At 33.9% G+C, this 26,140-nt stretch overlaps 1 protein-coding gene across 1 annotated transcript; it reads left to right on the forward strand.

The window, feature by feature from the left end:
• On the forward strand, positions 1–12,658 carry LOC148613668 (hexokinase-2-like). Its single transcript, XM_088587145.1, has 13 exons — positions 1–140; positions 1,794–1,884; positions 2,393–2,561; positions 3,280–3,419; positions 4,106–4,184; positions 4,915–5,054; positions 5,547–5,652; positions 6,762–6,841; positions 7,943–8,055; positions 9,105–9,260; positions 10,803–10,945; positions 11,586–11,719; positions 12,398–12,658. The coding sequence occupies exons 2-13, from the start codon at positions 1,822–1,824 to the stop codon at positions 12,473–12,475; spliced, it is 1,401 nt and encodes a 466-aa protein (XP_088443271.1). The 5' UTR covers positions 1–140; positions 1,794–1,821; the 3' UTR covers positions 12,476–12,658.
• The last annotated feature ends 13,482 nt before the right edge of the window (positions 12,659–26,140 follow it).

The raw sequence follows: 26,140 nt of genomic DNA on the forward strand, positions 1-26,140 counted from the left end.
GTTTCTCATAAGTAAATTCTAGAAAGATAACAAAAGTGTAATAAATAAATAGTGCGGGAAATATTTGTCAATAATCTTATCTCAGTTTTACCTTTCAAAAGGTTTGCATGTCAATTGACCATTGAAGCTAGATGTAGCAGGTAGGTTATTAGATGTATGAAACCGTATTACTTCATACATGAACATGTATGTTAAAAGCTTTAGTAATTTGTAAGTTACTCAGAAACGTTGATGCTATCTGTATAACAGTTCGAGGCACAGCATTGTTTAATATGTTTCCTTTGTTTAAGTATCATGCATTTTGAATTGCTGTCGTTTACTTTTAACTGAACATATACATGTATTTGAAGTTTAGATAATTGTACAATAGCTGTAGTGTACATTTGTTCAACGTTCACGATTGAGGTCATCTCAAAAGGGATTAATTATTGAGGCTGTAATAAATTCACTGTTTCCTGCATGTATGAAAAGTCGATAAATGTTTCATTATACGTATACTGAACCATAATGATGTCTTCATGATTCCTGAGCAAATTGTGTGACCGTGATTGTTCTTTGCCCTCTGCATTATCCTTTATTGAATTTTAATGTTGTTTAAGAGCGAGAGAAAAAAAAATGGCAAAATATGACAATGATCTATTGTCTTGGTCAGTAGTAAAAACTGTTGACTGAATAAACAGAACAATGACAGCATTTTTGAGTAATTATATGTACATGTAGTTTAAATGTTTTACATGAACATGTACATGTACTGAAGGAAACCAATACTGAACTGTGATAAAGTATTTTCTCACTCATGTTCTCCACTGTGACTCCACTAAGGAAAAACTAGGATAAAATTGCTGTATTTCAATAGTTTTCAATATCTTTTTTCTGTCCCTTACTGAAATGTTGTTAAACTGCTAGAACCAATACATATACCTTGGTATAAAGACAGGAGAAGTTCATTATAGACAATTTTGAAATGGTGACTCTACTGTGGAGAATGGAGACACTGTGACTCCACTCAAAATGTCTCCACTGTCAAGAGTGGAGAAATTAAAATTTGTGTTTAAAGTAGTGATATGTTTGTATTACATTCAATTTCACGAAAGTCTATCAAGATTTCATTTGAAACAGAATGAAATCAGTCAAAGTTACTTTGATACTTACATAAGATTGATGTAAATTGCTGAATACAAACATTCCAATGATTTGTAAGAGTTGTGTCCCTTACCATACGTCTACCTCCTTAGATAACTTTTTTACCATGACAAACACTTTCATCATTAGTTTAAAAGTTGAAACACCTCATAAATGAATGCTCTAAACCTGCTTTTAAATGCACAATAGACAAATGCTTGTAGGGTGTGCATTTTTAACATGATAAACAATAATTATTGAAAAAAGACAGAATGGAACATACTAATAAAAAGAGTTGTATACTGAAGTAAGCAAATAATGAATTCACAACAATATTAATAAGCTTCATATCTTGACTTACACTTAGAGATTATGAGCAACTCGGCGGGTGTCTAGAAAAGCAGATGACGCTTGCCCTACTGTTGCACCTGGTCCCAGTTTTTAGAGGAATCTGAGTTGCTCAATTATTTTTGTTACTTTGTATGTATTATTTTAGTTGCTTTGTGTTCTTTGTTGTATTTGTCCCTGGATTACATTCTTTTGATTTTCACTATAACCTTGGTTCCCTTGATTATTCTTTAAACTTCTTGTGACTGAAATTGAATTATCTTGAGGTTTTTTGGCATCTATTTTGGGTAAACTAATTAATTATTGGTCATGTATATTTACAGGTTGTTAAGCAGCCTTGATATTTTAGGAATGGAGGAAATTTCAAAAAGACCTGGAATTCAGAAAATTAAATCGGAGACAAAAAGACAGAAGGTATAGATGAGTAATGTCTGGGAAAGGTTTAATGTAAGAATATTTTTACATATTCATAAGTAAAAGTAATACTGAATATACAACAAATGGGATAATATCCTTCAACAAAACAATGCAAGGAACATACATCAAAAAGAGAACACATAAAGAACAAATCATATAAAAATGTACAACACAACAGAATAAAAAACTTACCGGTACATACATGTACATGTTGTACAGAAAAATGAACAGCATAAGCCCTACTAAAACTGGGGTGAATACAGTGGTGTTATAGAATGGCCCATTGAAATTAAATTCTGAATATCAGGAAAATGGCTCATTCTCAAAATCTTAATCTTATTCACTGAAAAAGTAGTACATTTTACTGTCAAATATTCTTTCTCATTCTGCAATAAAACTTCTCGTGGTTTCAACAATCGAGGGATGTGTTCATTTTACAAAATTTATAAAAAAAAAATTACCATGCTCACAGTTTTTATCAATTTTTATATGACATTTCACTTAGGTTTGTGAAGCTTTGGAGAGTCTGAGGTTTACTGATAATGATGTACAGAAAATGATCAAAGTTTTCGAAGAACAGATAGATTTTGCAAACAGTACAGATGAGGAAGAGAGGAAAAAATCCAACTTGTTCTGGGAATGTACTTATGTAAGCAGCTTGGTGAAGGGGGATGGTAAGTTCAGGGAATGCACACATACTTTTAGGTGGCTCTTTAAGGCAGTTACTAAAGGTGCATTGTAACAGAGGGGTGAAATTAAGAATTTTTTCCACCAGCTAAATATACTAGGTATTAAACTTTTACAATCACTAAATCTAAGTTTCTAGGATTATTTCTGAAATGAATAAGTAATACATATATAAATCCACATGCGAATTTTAGCAAGGGAAAATAATTTCTACTCACAAAATTGAATTTTTACATGCATTAAGTATTTCCCAATAAATTCAGTCACTGAAATTTGTAAGTGAACCTTAGTTCAACACCCAAACAAGCTAGAAAAAAGGATGACAGCTATTAACAAGCTAGAAAACAGTGACAGCTATTAACAAGCTAGAAAACAGGATGACAGCTATTAACAAGCTAGAAAACAGTGACAGCTATTAACAAGGCTGGAAATGCTTACAAAATCTATGATTAAAGCTAGGCAAGAACCATACTTGTACAAATGTAGTTCCTAAAAGTTTTGAAGTTTTTTATTATTTTGCTCCACCTACACCTGTAGGTGCTTAAGACAATGCATTAATAAAAGTCTTACATCAGTCTGTAGGAATGTGTATATGTCTGTCTCATAATGTTTATATTGCATAAATTTTTACATCTGTAAGGACCTCAGTCATCTTTTAAAGCTGTATTAATGACGTTTACATATACTAGTATTAATTTTTTACAGAGAATGGAAGATACCTTGGTTTAGATCTAGGTAGTACTAACTTCCGAGTTGTTTTGGTAGATCTTAAAGATGGTGTCGCGCAAACCACAACAAAATATTATAATCTGACTGATGACCAGCTCTGTGGTCCAGCTGAACTGGTATGATTATGATAATTTTATAAACCACTTTAAATTTTTGATTTTTCCATTTTTTTATACAGTGTACATTTATATGTAAATGCAAAATTTTTGCAATTGATGCTTAAGGAGGTAGACCTAAGGTAAAGGACATAATCAGTGATATGTTTGTATTAGTTCATTAGATGCTTACTTAGGATTGATGTGAAATGCTGAATACAAACGTTTGAATGATTTGAAAAGTTGTGTCCCTTACCCTAGGTCTACCTCCTTAAGGCCAAAGGTACTGTCATTTTGGTGGTGTAAATGTTTGTTGTTTATTAGTAGAGCATTTGTTAGTTTGAATTTGTAGTTTTTATTAGGGCATGAATTTTTTTTTCTGGGAAAGTAGTACACTTAGTTGGAAATTTGATTTTATGGTTTTCCAAAACTACAAAAATCATAAAACTTGGTTCCAGACAAAACGAAATTTTTATGGTATTTTTAATGCACAAAAATAAGTGGCTGGGAACATTAATACTTAAAACACAAAATTTTCTTCCCTAGTTCCATTATCATGAAGTTCCATCAAATTTAAAAAAAAAAACTGTTTTCAATATGTCTTCTCTTTAAAATATACTCTACTTCACTGCTTGTCAAAATTACAGCATTTTAATCTAAATTTTACATAACCTGCTGTAATACTTAGAAAATTTTGTATTTTAAAGGTATTTGACCATATAGCAGAAAGTATGGAGTCCTTTATTACAGAGCACAGCATCACAAGTCAAACTCCTGTAGGAGTTGGTAAGGTTAGATACTTAAATTGCCTTCAGTCAAACTCCTATAGGAGTTGATAAGGTGAGATACTTAAACTGCCTTCAGTCAAACTTCTGTAGGAGTCGGTAAGGTTAGATACTTAAATCGCCTTCAGTCAGACTCCTATAGGAGTTGATTAGGTTAGATACTTAATTGCCTTCAGTCAAACTCCCATAGGAGTTGGTAAGGTTACTGTAAGAGTTGATAAGGTTAGATTATTAAATTGCTCTTATTTTTGAAAGTTTTTATTCAAAATCATACACTCACTATTGATTAGCTCATCAAAACAGATTTAGACATGCTTTTTGAGGTAACAGGACAGCTGTATGAAAAATTATTTGATACTGAACAGCTACAATGTTCATTTGTTAAAATGTTTTTTACACAATAGTTAAAGATAATGTTTTGTTGGAAACCAATTTCCATTGTTTGATTAGACTTGATGAAAATGTACATATAGACACTACTGACTTTGAATGAATGATAATACTGTATTCTTCCGTGTATACCACACACTTTTTTATCAACTTTTCTTTGCTCCAGAAGAAGGATGCGCAGTATACATCAAAACAATGAGTTTCTAGATTTTTTTTTCTTGAGACATAATTTTCAGGTCCGTAATTTTCGGGAATCAGAACCAAAGTCATCAACTAAAGACAACATCGAGCCATTGTATTTTTGAGAACATTTACCAAAATAAGTGTCTTCTTTTTTCCAGGGTTTACCTTCTCCTTTCCAACAGTACAGAAGACCCTGAAGAACAGTGTATTGGTCACATGGACAAAAAGGTTCAAGTGTACTAATGGTCCAGGCCTTGACCCTTGTGGAATGTTGGAAGAGTCCATTGCTAGAAGAGGGGTAAGTGTGTATGTATGGTATACAGGTAGAAGAGTACCTATCCTCCATTTTTCTTAATTTTTGTCATAAAATTTTCAAAATAAGCAGGTTCAGTTATCCGGAGTACAAACATTCCACATGTTTCTCACAGATAAAAGCATATATTCTTTTCAAATTTATTGCATTTTGGGTACCACTTTTCATTGTTTTCATAAGTTTCCAAACCACGAAATTTGGTTCCCAGCAAAAAGGAGATTCCCATTGATATGTATGCTGAAAAACTCAAAACCACAAATTCAAGAATCCATGAACTTGTATATCTTCCCTAAACAGGAAAATTGGTTTCCAGAAATTAATGTGCTTTCACAGTATTTGGGCTAATAGGCGTGACATTCTTGTGTCCATCAGTATTCTAGCGGTCTTGATCTGTTTAAGGTAATGTGACAAGCAGTGGGCATCAGCTCTATTGACAAATTATTGATATATTTTAACAATGCTCTTTTCGTTTTCCAGGGTTTGTCCATACCAGTAGATGTAGTAGCAAGAATTAGTGACACAACTGGTACCCTAATGGCTGGGAGCTATGTAGATAAGCAATGTAAAATTGGGTTGATTCTTGGTAAGTTAGGTCCCTTGGTTTGGCATGATTTACATAACATTAGTTCTAGCAAGTACAGATTTGTGTAAAAATAGAAATAGTTTATTCTATAACTTTCAACTGATTTACTTGTAGTTATTTAAAGGCATTTACTTTTATAAATGTTTTCCTTACAACTTATCTTTTTTTTAAGTATCCGTCTAAGAATCATGCAAAATGTGATTCCTGGTTGGAAAGCCTACATATTTTTATTTTTGATATTTTTTATAAAATACTTAAGTAAAAAGAAAATTTTATGTGGCTTTTCATCGAACCTTTGTTCATAAGAGATAAAAATTATATAGAATGCACTGCAGAATTCAAAATTAAGGGAGATAACTCTGTAAATGACACTGAAATACAATAGAAACGGTTGGATTTTCAGTGTGAACTATCTCCTAAGAGCAGACAGATTGGAATGAATAATTATGCATTTCATCATATAGATCTATTTAGCAATTTAATAACAAAAGTAGAAATGTGTACCGTGGTAGTCGTTTTTGGGGTGTATCACATTTCATAGAAATTGCATGATTCTTACTAAGACTGCTATTTAACTTGAAACAAAATGTGCACACATCCAAACATGAGGCTTTTTTATGATTTGCAGTATAAGTGTCAAGTTTGATTTTTATGATGATGGAATCACAACCCATTTCAAAATCACTGAAAATCAAAACACTACATCTTCCATAGAGAATAATTATACCCCAACTCAACGAAAAAATGGTCTGAATTTTGTCAAAGTTATCTTGATCCCCAATTGATTGATTGATTTCAAATTTGGTGTGTGGCTTTATACACATAGTACAAACGTTGAAAGCGATTTTTGATGCTGTCCAATATTACCTTTTTGTTTTCTCGGAATGTCATTTTTTGCTATATGGAATGATATACAAAATTTTCGTTACAAAAATCTTGACTCCCAATTGATTGATTGGTTTCAAATTTGGTTTGTGGGGCATACAGTGTAAGGGATTTTTGGTGCTGTCTGATATCAACTTTATGTATGAGTGACAGTTTCCCTAGCACAAAAACACATGAAATTTCATTTTAATGGAAGAGTTGAACTTCTGTTAATTTTTTTTCAGGGTCTGGTTCTAATGCTTGTTATGTAGAACATCTTAAGAATTTTAGAAAGTTAGACCCAAAAGATGCTAAATCTGATAAGGTAGGTCTTAATAATATTGAGACTGCTGTAGAAATACAAAGTACTATCTCAATAAAAAGAGCAATTTCCCTTTTAATGTCTTAACAAGGAGGAATCTTTAAAATAATAGAACAACAAACAAGACTGGAAAACGTACATAAATGGAAATTTTTATAACCAAGTGAAACTAGTCATAAACAAACCCATTTTGGACTTTAAAATTTGTTCTGTGTAGAGAGGTGTTTGGTTTACATAAGTTCAAAATACATTTAAATTTATATAAATGTACATTAAAATGTGTCCGGCGTTGACTTATTCAGATTTTTCAAGGTTCGATTAAAACAGTTTTTTCACTCCAGTAGCAATTCTGAGGTTGCAAACAAAGAAAACCTATAAACAAAACAACACAGGGAATACCAAAAGGCAAAATGTAAAACAGACGAAGAATAAAGCACACAACGCGAAAGAATTAAAAAGTACACACTAGAAAAATGAACAACATGAATACCACTAAAAAAAATAATGGGTTGAAATCAGGTGTTCAATGAGGATGAGCAATTCCTGCTTCTCATAAGACTGCAGTTGTGCTAATTCTTGAAGTTCAAGTCCTCTGGAAGAGGATTCCAAGACTCTTGAGAAACTTTCATCAAGGCAAAACACTACATCACGTTCTTCTGAAGTTTAGAAATTGTCAAAAATGCTGTCTATATAAAACTTTTCAAAGACATCAGTGTTATTTGGTTGGAACTACTCGGACATTTTTTTTAAAAAGCTACTTCCAGTTGAAGAGATTGTGATAAAACCCTGATTTCTATGCTGAACCCAAAAATGTTTGGCCGAGAATTTTACAAATACAAATGTACCAGGAATGCTTGTTACTGAGCTCCAACTGATGAAAATATCCTTATCAAATGGCAAAACTGATAAATGGCATGAATTTACTTAGTGAAAAGTGAAATTCACTCGCTCTGAAGGCCAATGCCTTCCTCATATTAGGTCTTATATCATATTTGAAATGGATGCTCCATATCAGTTAATCACATCATGGTGACAACTGTAGAATTAGCTGTTTTGTTTGGTTCCAACCTATCAGTAATTTTAGTATTTCTTATTTTTTTATAGATTCTAGTGAATTGTGAGTGGGGAGCATTTGGAGATAATGGATGTTTAGATTTCTGTAGAAATGAATTTGAAAAGGAAGTAGATCAGTATTCCAATTTTCCTGGTTCTTACACGTAAGATGTTACTACATGTATTTAAGTAATCTTTGGCACATTTGATCTTATACATGTAACAGAGAACTACTTTTGAAATCTCACCATTGAAGTTTGAATTGTGATATTCCCAAGGGTTATCTTTCCTTTCTTTAAATCATATGTGTTTTGAGCACTCTAGTTACTCTTTAAAAGTAACATCTTTTAACTGTTTAGTGTCAGTCCCTGTAAGAATCAGCTGTATGTGAAACATGGTATGAAAAACCCCATTATTTTGATAGTGTAATTTGACTTTTTGCACCATCAGAATCAAGAAAAAACACACAAGATTTTTCATATCATGCTGGACCATTGAGTTACAATTTCATTGAAGTGCACTGAACATGAACATTTTAAGGGCAGATAACTTTGTCTGAGATTCTATTGAAAATTTTCTGAGCAAATCCAATGATGCAGAGATCAAGTAATGGTCTTTTCAAATAGAGAAACATCTTTGAGTGACATGTTATTGTCAAAGTGGTTGGGTTTTGACATGCATGTCTCTGATTTTTGCCATTTTGCCTGATTCGTGCAAACACTTACACTTAATGACAAAATTTGGTACACACTTAGTTTTCTTTGAGAAATGTAAAGCCTGGTTTATTTTCAAGGACAAAGTTAAAGTTTATCTTAGTAGGAAAAAATCCTAATTCATTTATACCAAAACTTTCGTACACTGTGAAAGTATTATTGTTGGTGGGGTACCAATTTTTGTGGTTTTCGTAGATTTGGTAAACCAAGAAGTTTGGTTCCCAAGGAAAAAGAAATTTTGTATTCCTTTGTATGATAGAGTTGTAAAATCCACATATTCTAGCATCTCTGAACTGATAATTTTTCCTTAAACTACAACAATTGGTACCCATGAATAAAAGTACTTTCACAGAAGTTTGTTTTTAAAATTTAGAAATTGTGACTACAAGCCTACTTCATTTTTTTCACAATATTTTAATAAAAGCATGACAATAATTTCCAGTATTTTGTTTCAGTTTTGTTAGGTAACCATGGTAACAGCATTTAATTTTCTTCCATAGGTTTGAAAAGTCATTTGGAGGTTTCTATCTAGGTGAAATGTTTCGACTGGTTCTAGTCAAATTGACTAAAGCTGGACTGTTATTTGATGGGAAGGAATCTGAGGAACTGATGACGAGGTGGCTGTGGAAGTCTCGACAAGTCACTAATGTGGAAAAGTATGGAGTAACATAAACATTCCTATTTGTTTAAATTTGACAATGTCTGGAAACTGTATTTTGTGATACTACCAATGTGTTCTTTTTGACAAGATTGTAAGGTTTTTAAGTATAAATAGGTTATAAAGTATAATAATTATATTATTATTTTATAATTATTACCATATCTGTACTTATTAAAAATGTACTCGTCATTTTTCTTGAGAGGCAACTCACAGTCATTGTAATGTGTAATTTTATTTTTAATCTCTATTTTCGGCTAAATTGTACAAATGTACATCAGTTCAAGTATTTGACCTTAATCGATTGAAAAAAAAAACGAGACAAGACACATTAGCTGTTATTACCTTTTTACACTCCACACAGAGTTATCTGTTATAATTTACTGTACTTGACCTTTTTGATTATTCTGTTTGTATACTATCCCATGACATTAAATCCGTGAAAATTCTGTAATCAAGGAGGTAGACCCAGGGTATGGGACATAACTCTTGAAATTGGTGATATGTTTGTATTATATTCAATTTCACCAAAGCCTTTCAAGCTTTCCTTTGAAACAGAATGAAGTCAGTCCAAGTTATATTGATGCTTACATGAAATTGTTTTAAATTGGTGAATACAAACATTTCAATGATTTGTAAGTTGTGTCCCTAACACTAGGTCTACCTCATTAAATTCATTAAAGTTTATATGATACAGTTGCTGAATCAAGGGTTTGAACCACCCACTCCTCTTTTGTTTGAAAATTTTGTTAATTTCATTCAAAATTTGAATAATATGTTCAGGTAACTGCTCTGAACTTACCTTTTCGTGACCCCTTTCAAATTCTCTGCACATGCCACAGTGATAAAAAGCTATTGTACATGTGCAATCCTAAACTTACTAAACCTAAGTAGTGGTGGACAAGCAAAAAATCAGTGTGCTTCCCATATTTTTAAGGTGGGCATAAATGTCATAATGTCATTGCCCCATGCAGGTCTGGGTGTCAAAAGAATAGGGCCCGCAGCAGCGCTAAGCTTGTTGTAAAAGGCGACTAAATAGTCCTCAGAACCTTAGCCCGGGGCTAGGGCACTCTGCCCACTGAGCAACTGGGTTGTGTGCCCCAGGTGGTTGAATGGGGTACCCCTGGTGTCTTACATGCTGGGGTTGTCAGGCTATAATATGGAAAACCTGACCGCAAACCATAGTGGTGCAACGTGTTGGGAAAGATGCCACGTGTTAAAAAAATCCTTCTGTGGTATTCTCCTGGAGTAGGAACCGTAGGGCTCTGCCACAGGAGGCTAAATTGCCAACCCTACCCACCTCTCCCTATTTCCAGTGGCAATCTAAATTTGTTGGCCCCATTGTCCTTGTGTCCCATCCCATTTTTCATTTCATCATTTCATGTTCATTTTATCATCCACTTCATGTTCATCGCCTGAATATAGCTGAAATATTGCTGCTCGGACGTTAAACCCCAACAAACAACAAAACAAACAACGTTTGAAGTTATATTATATTGGATTATGTCATCTAAAGGAAACCTCTCGCTTTCATTTTTAGAGACAGTGCTGGCTCCTCTGAAAACACTCGTTCAGTTTTGAAGGAGATGAAACTTGATGGTGTTGCTTCTGAGGAGGATGTAATTGTTGTTCAGGAGGCATGTTACCTCATGTCTCAGAGAGCAGCTTACATTGTGGCTACAGGTAGATAGGATATAACTCTTGGAATCGGCACTGTAATTAAAGAGGCATGTTACAATGTACAGTTGTATTTTATGTCTCAGAGTGCAGCTTATATTGTGGCCACCGGTAAGAAGAAAATATTTTACCATGATAAATGAGATAAAGATTACTTCACAAATGCAACTAAGACAAAAAAATTGGGGAAACTCTAAATATACGAAAACATATTTATCATTCAGTTTTACCATCATTCTAAAAAGTATATTGGAAACATACAATGTATGGTAAAAATAAACTTATGACCATTTATACAATACATTTACCAGGACCATTTACAGGATAATTTGTTGTCCATTTTAATGGTTTTTGCCCTGGCTGTCTGACTGTCTGTCCGTCTCCGTCAGAGAGACAGTTTTTGAAGGCAAAAATATACTTTTAATTTTAGTTCTTGTAGTGAAAATTAAAATGCAAAAAGTACTCAAGGGAACCACTTACACCCCTACTTTGCGAGTAGGTGTTGTATTGGAATCACCTTGTCTGATCCGTACAATAGTACAGTAGTGTCAAAGAGTCCAGCTTCAGAAGGCTAAAAAAGATATTTTTGACCAGATGAGCGATTCAGGCTCTTTAGGGCCTCTAGTCGTTTTTTATATTTTAACAGCTTTAGCCGTTTTACTTCACCACATCAATGAACCAGAGGTATCAATAGGAATTGATGGCTCCCTGTATGAACATCATCCACGATTTCATGATCACATGGACACACTGTTGCAGAAACTGGTTCCTTCCACAAAGGTATTGTCTTAAAGTATACTGATTTTATGTAATGTCCTCCCCAAGGGCAATCAACATTTTGGTCAAATAAAAAATGTCTACTTAGGTAAATTTTCAAGGAAGGCTTCCTCCACAAAAGTTTTTTTATTTTTTTTTATTTTAATACAGATCTTAATTAATGTCTTTGCGAAGGCCAACCAGCCTTTGTGCCAAATCTAATTGTCAACAATGTTCAGGGATGATTTTTTAAACAGACTTCCACTATTTCAGATCTGGATTTTACAGTTATGATTATTTTTAATTTACTTTGATTTTGCCAATTTCCATTTGTTTGTTGACCTCGTAAAATCATCTCTGAATGTTAAAGTTTCAAAAGAAGAAATTTTTTATTATAATAAAAGCAATTAGCCCAGACTTATTCTACCTTAGCCTTAATGCTTTTGACCATAAAATACCAGACAATATTGATTGTGGTCTATATTTTTGCATTTGTTATACAGGAATTAGGGTCAGTTATCTCCTGAGTAAATTTTGACTTAGACCTCTGGCGTTGATTTCACAAAAAGTCGTAAGTCTAAAGTTGATCGTAAGTAATGACATCACAACCTAAAATAGCATTGTGACATCATAATTTACGTTCAATTTCACACTTACAACTTTTGTGAAATCGACATCTGGTTTGTAATTTCTTTATTTCAGTTCCGACTGTTTCTTGTAAAAGATGGCAGTGGACAGGGTGCAGCATTGGTAGCCGCAGTTGAAGCAGGATTGCCATAGCAACAGAACATTTCAGACTTTACTACAGCAAAATTAGCGCTTATTTTTATATGAATTATATTTTTATTTTATGCTCTGGAAGATACAGTAATTGTTGGTACTCAGAGTGTGGTAGATGCTATTTACATGTACATGTATCATTATTTTAAAAATGGGAAAGTTTTAAATAGCAGTTTAAATCTTCTTGTTTTGTTTGTTTTTGTTCATGTAAACAAAATTGACTGATAAACCATCTTGAAGCATATTTAACCCTGATTAGCCATTCAGGCTCTAAGGAGCACTTTTATTAAAATTTTGATATTACACTCATTTTTAACAGCTATGTTAATGTTTAAAACAGAGGCACGTAGCACACTTCCCTTTTTGATAAATAGAGAAAAATACTTGACAAAATCTTTATGACTTGCTGTATCATCCCAAAAACATCTATATCAGCACGAGTGCCTCAGGCCAGAGGGTGATATAGCATGTGATACAGTTTAATATATACTTTATCATATACTTAAAAAGTTGAGATTTACAGTATTCTAAATATCTGAAAGACCCTGCAAGGAAAATGTAATAAAAGATGGGACGTCACAATGTTTGATTCAGGTTTGAATGTATTTACATGTACTTCTAAATATATGATAAAGTGAAATAATTGTCTCCCATGCCTGATTATGTGTCTGTAAGAGATGACATGGCTTCTTGTGTTTTGTTGGCCCAAAAAGTCTTAGCTTTAAATTTTGTTAATAGGATGTGCTTAAATGGTTCTATTCTTTCAGTAGGTACAGTGCAGATGACCTAACGGATAAACTGTTCCACAATTCTGATAATATTTAAGTACAGTTGAGTATAAAAATCAAAGATATATGTGAGGATGGGTGGCACATGATGGTTTCCAAATTGTAATTAAAAATTGCTTGCTTGAAATTTTCTCATAAAAATAAATATAGGTAAAATGATAACAAACATGGATCACAAGTGAATCTTATATAACACATTCAATTTGTTATTTTTTGTAAACTTGTATTTACGAAATATCTCCAGTTGAAAAAAATATTCTCTAGTGTTTTATTTGTAAAAAAATATCTTAAAAATAGCAGAAATGTTTAGTCTGAGGAGGGTCAAACTAAACAAACATCTGAAATAATTAATTTATGCTTTCCAAACCTTTTTCCCTCTGCAATGAAAATATGCACAAATTATTGGTCTGACATGAGTTATGTCCCCTACTCTTTCTGTATTCTAAATAAAATAATGTTTCTGAAAGAAGCAGAAATTTAAAAAAAAATGTAATCCAGGGACAAAGATCAGACAAGGAAAACAGACAAACACAAAAAACATTGAATAAACAAAATAATACAAAGTAACAAAAGTAAATGAGCAACTCAAACTCCACTAAAAACTGGTAACATGGACCAGGTGCACCAAGAGCCCATTAAAAATATATACAAAAATGCAATAATAGGGAATAAATTCCTACCGTGTGCCAAGCAGTTTTGAATTTTATATCGGATGGTACTTTTCAAAGCAGCATATATCAATGAATTCCTATTATGAATACCTTTTAAAAACAAAATAAAAAGAACAACATGTACATTATATACATTTAATGGACGCTTAACCTACCAGTGCACCTTGTCCATGCTCCCTGTTTTAGTGGAGTCTGAGTTGCTCATTTACTTTTGTTACTTGGTATGTATTATTTTAGTTATTGTATGTTCTTTGTTGTATGTGTCTGTTTCTATGTCTGGTCTTTGTCCCTGGATTGGTTCTTTTGATTTCCATTAAAGTCTTGGTTCCCTTGATTACTCTTTAAATAGAATTGTGAAAATTACAGCAAAAAATCAATTTCAAATTATTTTGTTTTAGGGCCCAAGTTTGGTTTTTAAAATTTGATTATAAGGAAGCAATTATTATATTTGAATGGGCCCTAGATTCATACTTTAAAAAAAAATGCAGGAAAAGAACTAATAACATGGAGATGCATTCACCAAACATGACCTACTGATGAACATCTATCCTTTCCGTCACTTTGCAGCAAGGTACAAAAATCAAGGAAAAATAATTGACCACATTACAAAAAAGCTTAGAACTTAAATAATTTGTGAAGACATTCAAAGGCCAAGACAGACTTTTAAAAGAAGAAAGAAACCGAGACAAAAAGTTTAACTTAGTCACCACCCTCCTCACTTATGAAACCAACTTTGTACTCATAATATGATGAAAAAAAAATTTTGATATTTCGTAATTTTCTTATGCAAACATTATTCACTCATGAGTATCATAAACACCGTAATGGAACCGTTGCTAACTCTTAGTGCATAAAATAGCATTAATAAATCTGGAATGATAGTCATTAATTCATAACATTCAGAAATTTTAGAATCAAGGAACGACTTTTATGTGTTATTGAGCTATATGTTCTGGTTGACATTGGTAATGTATTTTAACTAGACCATATTATCATTTCTAAGAATTAGGAAGTAATTACAAACTACGTTTTTAAGAACAAATTCCTATAAAATAGAGGTGATTAATGGTGCAGAATAAAACTGGAACAAACAATGCTTTACAGTCTGCATTTACTATAGTTTGACGTAACGGTAGTCCTTTCTTTGAAAAACAAATCTTTTATTTTCCACTTAATTCGACCAAGAACAATGAGACTTGCAAAGTACTGTACTAATGCATTTCATGCACGATCTAATCGAAAAAGAACAACCCAAAAGTTGTCACGTGGTCTGTACCTGTTTCTGAATAAGACGGTGTCTTTTTTTAGCTCACCTGACCTTAAGGCCGTTAGACCTTGTGTCATCACTTTGCGTCCGTCGTCGTCGTCGTCCGTAAGTTCTTTCAAACATCTCTGCTGAAACTACAGGGCAGATCGTAACCAAATTTTGCTTGAATGTTCCTTAGGGTATGTTTAGGTTACAGACCACCAATTCAACCAATGATCATTTGTAACGTACGCAAAATAGTCCTACGCAGAAATTACCCTTGTTCCTCATAGTGCTGTGAAAAAAGTTCTCATCTTATTTAAAAAAATTTAAACTGAATTGAAAAACATTTCTCTATATTTTATAGGTGCATTTTGCTTCTTGTGATGTGAAGCCTAATCTCCATAATGATTTCTAAATATATTTGTTTGTTTGTTGGGGTTTAACGTCCGAGCAGCAATATTTCAGCTATATTCAGACGATGAACATGAAATGATGATGAAATGTAAAAGGGATGGGACACAAGGACAATGGGGTCGAGAAATTTTGATTGCCACTGGAAATCGGGAGATGTGGGTAGGGTCGGGCAATTTAGCCTGCTGTGGCGGAGCCCTATGGTTCCTACTCCGGGAGAATACCACAGTCGGGTTCTTTAACGTGCGAGGAACGTGACATCTTTCCCAACACGGTGCACCACTATGGTTTGCGGTCAGGTTTTCCGTATTATAGCCTGACAACCCCAGCATGTAACACGCCAGGGGTACCCCATTCAACCACCTGGGGCACACATCCCTGTTGCTCTGTGGGCAAAGCGCCATAGCCCCCGGCTAGGGTTCTGAGCACTATTTAGTCGCCTTTTACGACAAGCTTAGCGCTGCTGCAGGTCTATTATTTTAACACCCGGACCTGCACGGGGTGATTTCTAAATATACCCCTATCTTGTGAAAACACTGGGATTTCCCATGCTATTTATAGACACTTCACTTCCGGTGACCAGTACTGCACTGTAAGTCTGCTAACCCCACATGCCATTCTGAGGATTGTGAGCTGACATATGTAGAATCATGCTGATATATAGTCCTCTGCAGAATAAAGTTAAGGTAAAGTCCAGAGAAGCCATTGAATATTGTGAAATTTGCATAGAAGCTTATGGGAAGTGGAATTAGTGGTTTGTAGCCTTAAACAATCCTTGTGTGGGAATTTTTTATCTGAGGAAAACAAAGTGGCTGACGTTTCTTAAAAAAGACCATCGTGAACAAGTTACAGAATTTTACGAATTTCTCAAAAACAGTTGGGTTTCGCAAAAATCTGAAAGGAAGTAAAATTGTTTAGCATGATGAATTTGACCTATGCCAAAATCTTCAAGGATGAATGAACTTTTTTCCCGACTTTTACATTCCCAACTCAAAAAATCGTTTCCTCTGAAACTACTGGATGAATTGAAAAAAGCTTACCATGAATGTAGTATAGAACATCTTTTACTATCTGTGGGTGGAAATTTTTGATCTATCGAAAAACATGGCCGCCGTTACGGAAAAACACAGTGGCAAAGTTATCCAAGTTAATTCAAAGCTAAAATCTGGCAGGGGTTAAAGTTGTTCAACATGATGACTTGGACCTATGCCAAAATTTTCAGAAAGATACATTGACGAAGATGAATGAGTTACGAGTCCTGAAATGTATTTTTTCCCGAACTTTGAAAATCTCCTCTGAAACCACTTAACCTAGTGGGTTTGTAACTAAACATGGCATGAATGTTTGTTAGGATATCCTGAACAAACTGTGTGGGGAGATTTTTTATCTGTCTAAAAACATGGTCAACATTACTAAAAATTGAGGATTTATCGAAATAACTCGAAAGAGTAATCAATGGAACCAAGATTATAGCGGTAATCAAAAGAATGCTATCCAGGGACAAAGACAAGACATGGAAAACAGACACACACAACAAAGAACACAAAGCAACTAAAATCCTGCATACAAAGCAACAAAAGCAAATGAGCAACTCGGACTCCACTAAAAACTAGGAGCATGGACCAGGTGCACCAGTAGAGCAAGCTTTCTCTGTTTTTTTTTCTAGAAACACCCGCCGAGTTGCTAAAATAAGTCAAGACCGGGGTAGACGAAAGAGAAAGGGAAAACGTAAGACACGTTGAACACATACGTTTTCACGGCGCAGATGAATACACCGTAACGATTCACGAGTTCATGATGACGACCATAAAACTTCTGTAGGGATGACTTCAATCTTGTAGCAACATAATCCTGTTCCAGAAGCCTATTTGTTAGAATATTCTAGCTCGATACAAGAAGTCTGCGTAGTTTCGGCAAACTCTGGCATAACGTATGAGTTGTGATATGAACACTCCATACGCAGGTGCAGAAGGGATGTTGCCACAGATGAAAGAAGAGTTGACAATTCTGAATGAAATGTCATCAAGTTTGGTCAATAGTTTTCCTTTACCGTCGATCTCTAAGTGTAGGTCAAAATATGAGGCTGACTTCACATTGTCTGTAGTATCCTTTATCCCAAGTTCTTTGGGGGTAGATGCGATGTATTAAATCCCCAAAATTAGGTTTGTTTAAAGATAATTCGTCATCTATATAGCGGAAAGTGAAATTAAAGGCTCTATAGCTAAACGATTCTCTTTCTTTCGGATCAGATCAGCTATAAGGTCAGCCTCATAAGAGTGAAGGACTAGATCAGCAAGTAGAGGAGCACAATTTGTTCCCATCGGGATGCCGATCGCTTGTTGAAAAACGCGTCCACCACACTGGACAAATATGTTGTCGACTAAAAATTCCAGCATTTTGTAAACATCTTCTTCTGTGTATTTGGAAGATGATTTGGACTTATTTCTTACAAAGTATGAGGAATCTCTACCAAGAACTATATATTTGTATCTAGGTGTGCCATTTTTTTTTGAAAAACAACGATGTATAATCATGTTTTTAAGAAGGGATTGTGACTTATTATGGGGAATAGAAGTATGCAGTGTTGAAAAATCATAGGTTTAATGCAATTATATTCCGAAACCAATGGGTTAAGCAAATTTTTCACGGGTTATAATTAATCAGCTTGGTAAGACGAACCTATGCTGAAATTTTCATGAAGATCTGTTAATCAATGTTGGGAGTTATCGCCCTTGAAGAGTAAAAAAATACGAAAACCGTGTGGATAGCTAAGATGCTCACTATTGATTGAATAAGTCTTGTGGCAAAAGTACAACAGGGTAAAGATGCTAAAAGTATTATAATTAACAGGTGAGCGATTTAGGCTCTCAAGAGCCTCGGATTAGAAAGACTACCCCTTAATGCGAATTACATTCGCTATATATTCCCTAAAACTCAATGTTTTTATAATGAAAAAAAATTCTCACATGGCCCTCTTGGGAGTTTTATCGTTGCTGTTTTTTGTTTGGTATATCACGATTTCTTTTTAAGTTGTGCCCCTGTGGTCGAGTGGAAATTGCAGCTTCTATTTGATTAGTAGTGTATCATGAAGTATCATGCATGTTGACACTACTTCTGCCATACCCAGAATGGTGGAGGAGCATACCGTGCAACACTGGTGCTGTTTTGAAGTTTGGTATTATTGAAAGAATATAATCTAGTGACGGATCCAGAAATACAGAAAGGGAACTACTTCTGAGTGATTTTATATATAATAAGCCAAAATTTCATAGGATGAGGGGTTCGCCCCCTTTTTATTAGCCCATTTGGATGAAATGTAAATTTTGAGATTGGCATTTGATGAAATCTGCTTTGAAACGACTTTAAGTTTCATGTATTAAAATCCCTTTGAAACCATTGAAAATAATATAAAAAGAAAATAATTGAAGGAAATAAAGTTTGGTCATGACTCAAGTGTCCCTTAAAATGAGACGAAGAAAAAACGTCTTACGATAAAAAAAAAAAAAAAGCGCGTTCAATGTTATGTTGCGTGAGGTTTGCCTTTCTCTCTATTTCACCGGAAGAGTATACGTGCTAAATTGAAATATTATGATTATTCTGATCATGGAATACCATATGGTTAATATTTTTCTCTTTTTTTATTGTAGACAATAATCAATATTATTTATGAATATGTTTATAATAACGGTGGCTAGACTATTTTATGACCACAAAGCATAACTTCTTTCAAGATATTGTTTCATCTTGAAATATTCACTGATATAATGCTCTCATCGGGCTTCTGGAACAGTGTTATGTTGCTATAAGATTGTAGTTATCACTACAGAAGTTTTATGGTCGTCATCATGAACTCGTGGATCGTTGCAGTGTACAATGTATACATCTGCGCCATGAAAACTGATTTGTTCAACATGTCATACTTTTTTCTTTCCTCTCTCGTGTACCCCGGACTTGACTTTTTATGAGCAACCCGGCGGGTGTTTCTAGAATAGCAAAGGACGCTTACCCTGCCGGTGTACCTGGTCCATGCTCCCAGTTTTTAGTGGAGTCCGAGTTGCTAATTCATTTTTGCTACTTTGTATACATTTTCCGCTAGAATTTTGGTTCCCTTGATTACTCTATCACTGAGGCGGTGAGTTTGAGTCATGCCACACGTTAGCGTCCGTACATATTCTCTGATGATTTATTAAACGAGGCGGTGAGTTTGAGTTACGCCACGTGTAAGCTTACTTGATTCTCAGATAGTTTCGTAACAGGAAGTTGAGATACCGTATCACGTGTAAGCTTCTTTATACATGCCCGGATAATTTCGTAACTGAGCCTGTGGGATTTAGTCATATCATTCCAAAAAATTATAGTTCTGAACAACGGACTGGCTGTCTGAGAGGATGGCTTTGCGTCTGTGACCCATCATTTAAAATCAGAGACAGATAATGGAGCAATAATTTGATTTTTTTTTCAGGGATTTTCTATCCTGTCGTTTTTCATTTATAACAAAATAGGTCTGATTGTTTTTCTAAAGAGGCAAATTAAGCGTACAAAAAGCAATTTAGACAATAATATAGATCCCGTCGTTTTTTCTTACGCCATTTTTGCCTTTTTATTTCAAATTCCACTGTTAGTCCCCCAAAAAATCAAATGATAATCCCCTTAGCTTTTAGCAGGGCTTTCTCGAATTGTTCTTCCGTTTGTGCTTCGGATTATACTAGAAATATATCCCAAGTTGCACTGAAATGAAATCTAGCAATCGTGCCAGTACGTGGAGTTCGTATTCATGATATTCAGATTTGATTTGCATTTTTCCTTCATGCTTTAAATTGGATTATCATTCTCTAAGACGGAGTAAATTGATGATTTTATAGCCCTCATAAGACAGATAAAGTATTAAATTCTTGAATCAGGAAGCAAAGAAATATAATTTTTAATAATTCTATAATTTTTTTCACGAAAATGTTCTTGAAGCTGTTGTTGGACTTCGAAAAAAGAGATTTGAAAGTTAAATCCGCGTGTCAATAGTCGAAACATCTACACAAAAACAAGAGTATATTGTGAAAAGCCTTCATCTCTGTGTGTTATTCAAATGCTTTAAAATTTGGCTTGCTAAATATTACGCTTTTCTCAATTAGGTCTTTTATGCTTCATTTTCTCATTTGGTCTTTTATGCCTCAAACACATTCAATACATCTAGAAAAGCTGTTTACATTAATCCGAAAGCTACTGTGATGTAGATATTTTTTACTGCTTATAATTGTATATCAGCATACATATTTGTGATTTACAAATGACACTGTTATTCGATTTTCCCTCACTCAATATATCATGACGGTCGGCATTTTCTTTTCTTAACAAAGAAAGTACGGGTAATTTAATTTAAAGCGATACCTTGAAAATTCAAAACTCAAACATCAACAACTATAAAATCTAAGTAGTTTTAAAGCTTAAATACAAAGTGCTTCTAAACAATAAGATTTTTGTGTTTCACGGTGAGACCTTGTAACTTGACGTCAACGTATATTTGAAACTGCTTTATGTGATCTTGTGTTGCTCTCATCGCATGGTGAAAATGTAGAACACAGAACAAGCTAATATGTGGGACATCACATCACCATGCTTCCCTCTGTATAAGTACTTTCTCTTAAACATACATTTTACTTAAAGATTTGAAGTCTAATTTAGATTTTATGCAAAAAGAAATGAAATAAACTTCAAAAAACCGGAGCCTACACAAATAATTGAAAGTATCTATATGGTTCAGCACTTTAATTAATGGAAGTCTTCAATTTGCACCTATTAATGTCTTAAAAAGCCCTCAGACGAACTCAAATTCTGATATAACGTTCGACTAAATGCAATTCGGAGCAAAATTGAAAGCCACTAGTTTCCTTGATGGCAGTGTAGATTACACTCATTGAAATATTTCCTGTTGTCAATATCACAGTAATAGATTTCAGTCACGTAAGCTAGACCGGAAATCTGTTTATGCAAATAATTGTATTATATAGTCGGAGATACATCACATTGACTATCCATGCACGTTTTCGGAGATTATATTCTAGACGGCTGTCGTTAAGTACCTCTCTGTCTTAGAATCCGGCAAAAATGCATATAAGATATGGCACATGAAGGAAAAAAACGCAGAGATTTTATTGCATTATCCAAGTATGTCTACCTTATAACCTCCAAAAATAACAAAAAAAGTTTGCCTCTTTTATATATTTATAGGGCAAAATTAGTTGAAAAGCACTTTGGCACAATTTCCCCGTACTTTTTCCCCATATAAGCATATAAAAAATATCTATATCACAGATGCTTCGGGATTAATACAAATAGTTTTTCAAGATGTATTGAATTTGTTTGAAACATTAAAGACCAAATTGAGAAAAATGATGTGCCACCCATTGCCCGATTCTTGTAAAGACTTACACTTAAGTACTTTCCATTTACCGAATGTCATTGGTGAATTATGAGGCGTTTGAATATTATTTCCAAATATGTTCTTATATCATATCGCTATCATGGTTTGTTGGTCTTTCGAGGATATATTGTTAGGTATTTTACGAGGTCTTTTACGCTCTCCGTTTGTTTTATCTATGATTTGCGAGATCTTTGACCTCAATCTTTTACTCATGATGCAAATAACTTTTTATGTATTATGTTCTTGGCAGCAATTACTTGCAAGATCTGTAGAGTGCTATGAATACTTTAAAAATTCTGTTGACAGTTATGGCTGCTGAAATCAACCTAAATCTTTGTGCAATAAATGATTGATTCAAGAAACAAAATATTTAACAATATGAAGTCCATCGCAACAAAAATTTAGAGTTACTTACAAAGGTTGCAAAAAAAATGAAGTTATCAGATGGACCGTGGTTTACAATCAAAATCTTTCTGCTTAGATATTATTGATTACATTGCGTTTTTGTAGATTTCCCAGGTACACTTGTACGGGCATTACGAATTACCTGGGATTTTTTTTGCCCGTTGTTGACATTGTTTGTATTATGTTTGTGGTTGCTGTTCCGGAAGGGATCGAGGGTATTGTTTTGCTTGTTTGTTTTGTCTCGCTCTATTAAGAATGGTTACGACGTTACTAACCTTGCCCTGTCAGTGACGGTTTTACTCTCAGTGTTAGTGTCCATAAATTGAAATATTGCTATTTGTATCAGGCGAGAATCCAAGGACTGGTGTACCGGGCGTACGCCCCCCTAAATCGGTAAAAAAAAAATTCACCACAAGTTTCATCCCATAATATTTTTTGCCTCGCTTTGCATGGAATTTAATTCAATTAACGCCCCTTCCTAAACTCAAATCCTGGATCCGCCCCTGTGTACCGGTTGTGTCCTTCATGAATTAGCAACGACATTTTTTTATTGGCGACAGAATTTATATCTAGATTGGTTCTTATTTTGATAACAAAATGTAGGTCCAGAGATGTAACATTGGACCTTAATATAAATGAATTAACTCTTATATTTTCGCTGTTGATACAATAGAAAATATTGAACATTTGATGTATAGTATCGCATAAGAACAGACAGATTGGAATGAATGATTATACATTTCACCTATTAGACCCATAAAACAACGTTAGTACTAGTCCGTATAAAATTCAGACACTGCCAGTGGTAAAGTAATTCATGGTGAAGAAGGAAAAACGTGCTATACTTCCACATAACGATAATAATTTCAGCATTCAGATCTGCACTTTTTAAGAGAGAGAGAGAAAAAAATACATTCACCTCCCACTAAAACCAACCAAAATGAAACCAAATCAAGAACGATAATTCTTGAAAAGTGCCAATTTCATGTACAATCTATATCATTTTTATCTCAAATCGCAACAACTAAATAAAAAACTAAGACTAGTTATGTGACAAGTAACTGTTTCTGAAATAAAACTGAATTCGTTGGGTTTTCGACATGCATGAATCACCTCCTGTCAGCTAGATTTTTTTTCATAAAGACTGCTATTCACAAGGCCGTAACCAGAGGGTGCGACGGATGCGCGATCGCACCTTGCTTTGAAAAAAACTTTGATTTACATCTTAGACTGCAATTGAAGAGAAATCATACCAGATAACTTAGTAAAATAGCTGGTCAGTGATCAGTTCGCACCCCAATTCAGACAATCTGGCTACAGCCCCGACTTAATAACAGAAATAAAAACGTGTAGACCTGTATCACATATAATTATATAATTTGCATGACTCTTAAAAAGACTGTTACTTAATATGTCGTAACATGCACAATTAAGGAGATTAATCTTACATTACACGATTAATATACCAAGTGCCCTAGACCCAATGTTAAAATTTCAGGTAACATGATTCGAATGAGCAGATTTTGAACTTGAGGAACAAAATTATCTGATAATAAAACAGATCTTTAATTTCGATAACTAAGAGTTATTGCAAGTTAATGGGCATCGTGATTATTCGAGAAAATTTACTGTTACTAGAACTAATTGTCGTAAGAATAATGTAATCCAAAAAAACATAAATACACAAGCAAATTGACAAAAACCTTTCCATCACGTGACAGACATGACGTCAATTCCATCTAAAAATAATGGAAATAAACTTTTAACGAAATTCAGGCGCAAAATTCTTCGCATTAAATTTAAATGTAAAAAATAAATAGGTTTCTTCCAATCTCTTTGCGATTTGGTACGTGTTATATTTATTTATTTTTTCTTGTTCAAATCTAACAGGTATGCTTTTTCGTCACTTCTTTGAAGAGTAGAGGAAAGAATGCTATCTCTATGTGTAAAGTTTTTGTAAGAATCAGACAAAATGGAAAAAAATCAGAAATATGTCAAAAACCCACCGATCTGACTATATAATTTCACTGGATAATATTTCTCTATTTGAAAAGACTATTTATTTGGTCTCTGCATCACTGGATTTGCTCAGATATTTTTCAATAAAATGTCAGAAAAGAGAGGTTTTGGAAAGCGTTAACTATCCTTCATTTTCAGTGCATTGTAATAAAATTATAACTTAATTTACCAAAATGATGTGGAAAATCTTGTCTTTTACCCTTGATTCTGATGGTGCAAATAGTCAAACTAAACTTTCAAAATGGTGTTTTTTTTTATACCATGTTTCACCCACTGCCTGATTCTTACAGAGACTGTCACTTTTAAAATTAGCAAGATGCAAAGTTTTTGACATATTGTCGGTAAAATGCTACTGAAAATGGCTGTTTTTAGCCATTTTTGGAAGCACGAACTTTACTTAGCTTAACAATAGCGTTCACTTTCAACGTATTTTCCAGAGTTTACTACTAACCGTTCAGGAATTTCGCTAGGTCGAAGAACAATGGATGATTTTCTTGTGTTTCCGGATTGTTTAGATCGCTGTTTAATTTTGATACCGGAAAGGCTGGTCTGTAACGGCTAATTATACAGAAACTGCACTGTATGTTCAGGTGGGTTTAAAAATTGCAACATACCAAAGGACACATATATTCAAAGGGAATGAAACGGTTGCTGTATTACAATATAAAGAATGTAGTCCCAGTGAATCACAATACACACAAATACTAGTATTCAATTTTGTGGCATTTGAATTCTATAGCCTTTGTTGTAATCACTTTAAAACTATTAATGAACTTTATAACTATTAATAAACGAAAATAGGTTCGTTTGAAAGACAAATTGTTGTTCTGTTTTGGGACCTTTATTGAAGTCTGAAATTAGGAATGTTTCATTTCTTTGCAAAAAAGGCCACTCATGGGCGTTTCAGTAATTAGATTAACTCAACATGTTGTTAATGTTGTTGCTGATATTTGCTTCGATCATCAGAAACGATTATCAGAAACCACTTCGGTGGTCTCGAAGTAGTGCGCTTGTCTCAAGTGCGGGAGGAAGTGGGTCCGAGTTATACCTAAGACCTTAAAGGTGAAGGTCTCCGCCAAGCACACGCCTTTGAGGAAATAGAATGACAAATCACTGGCCCAGATTTGGAATAATGTTTCTTAGTGAGGAGACATGCCTTTCTGTGGCACATTAAAAACCCGGCTCAGCGTTAGTTAAGTACAAAGCAGGGCCTGTTCGATTGGCCAATTATTCTCGTCCTGAAATCCATGAAATACCTTTCGCGGGATTTAACCCTACGTCAATCAATCAATCAGTTAGAGCAATTTTAAAATACGACGAAGAAGTCTGAAATGTGACAGGTTTTAGTAGGAAACAACTGAACGTACATTGACCGAAATCTGAGCCGGTGAAACACTAAAAAAAACAGTATGACCTAAATTCGACGATAAAATGAAACATTTTTTATCATTGAAACTATCGTTTCATTTAAATTTCAACACTACCAATGTAAAAAGTTTGCAGAAACTGTAATTGAAGTGAAATATCCTGAAATACTATCAAACATTTTGAAAAGAAACGATTTTTTGCGCTGTCAATTAGTTTTTAATGTTTACGTCATAGAATATTGAATATACTTACACATGCAGAAATTCTTGATACACGTTTTTGTTTCGTTTTATTTTCTCTTTTTTTTTTTTTATACAAACTGACGATGATAAATATGCG

Source organism: Perna viridis, chromosome 6 (genome assembly GCF_037379345.1).
Source record: "Perna viridis isolate PV_CMFRI_1.1 ecotype Kerala chromosome 6, ASM3737934v1, whole genome shotgun sequence".
NCBI classification, from domain to species: Eukaryota; Metazoa; Mollusca; class Bivalvia; order Mytilida; family Mytilidae; genus Perna; species Perna viridis.

What these genes read in the sequence shown, in the direction of transcription:
- LOC148613668 (XM_088587145.1), top strand. Translation starts at nt 1,822, where the DNA reads ATGGAGGAAATTTCAAAAAGACCTGGAATTCAGAAAATTAAATCGGAG. An exon ending in TCAAACTCCTGTAGGAGTTG is followed by an intron (nt 4,185 to 4,914) that starts GTAAGGTTAGAT and finishes TCTTTTTTCCAG; the next exon opens with GGTTTACCTTCTCCTTTCCA. An exon ending in AGCTTACATTGTGGCTACAG is followed by an intron (nt 10,946 to 11,585) that starts GTAGATAGGATA and finishes ATATTTTAACAG; the next exon opens with CTTTAGCCGTTTTACTTCAC.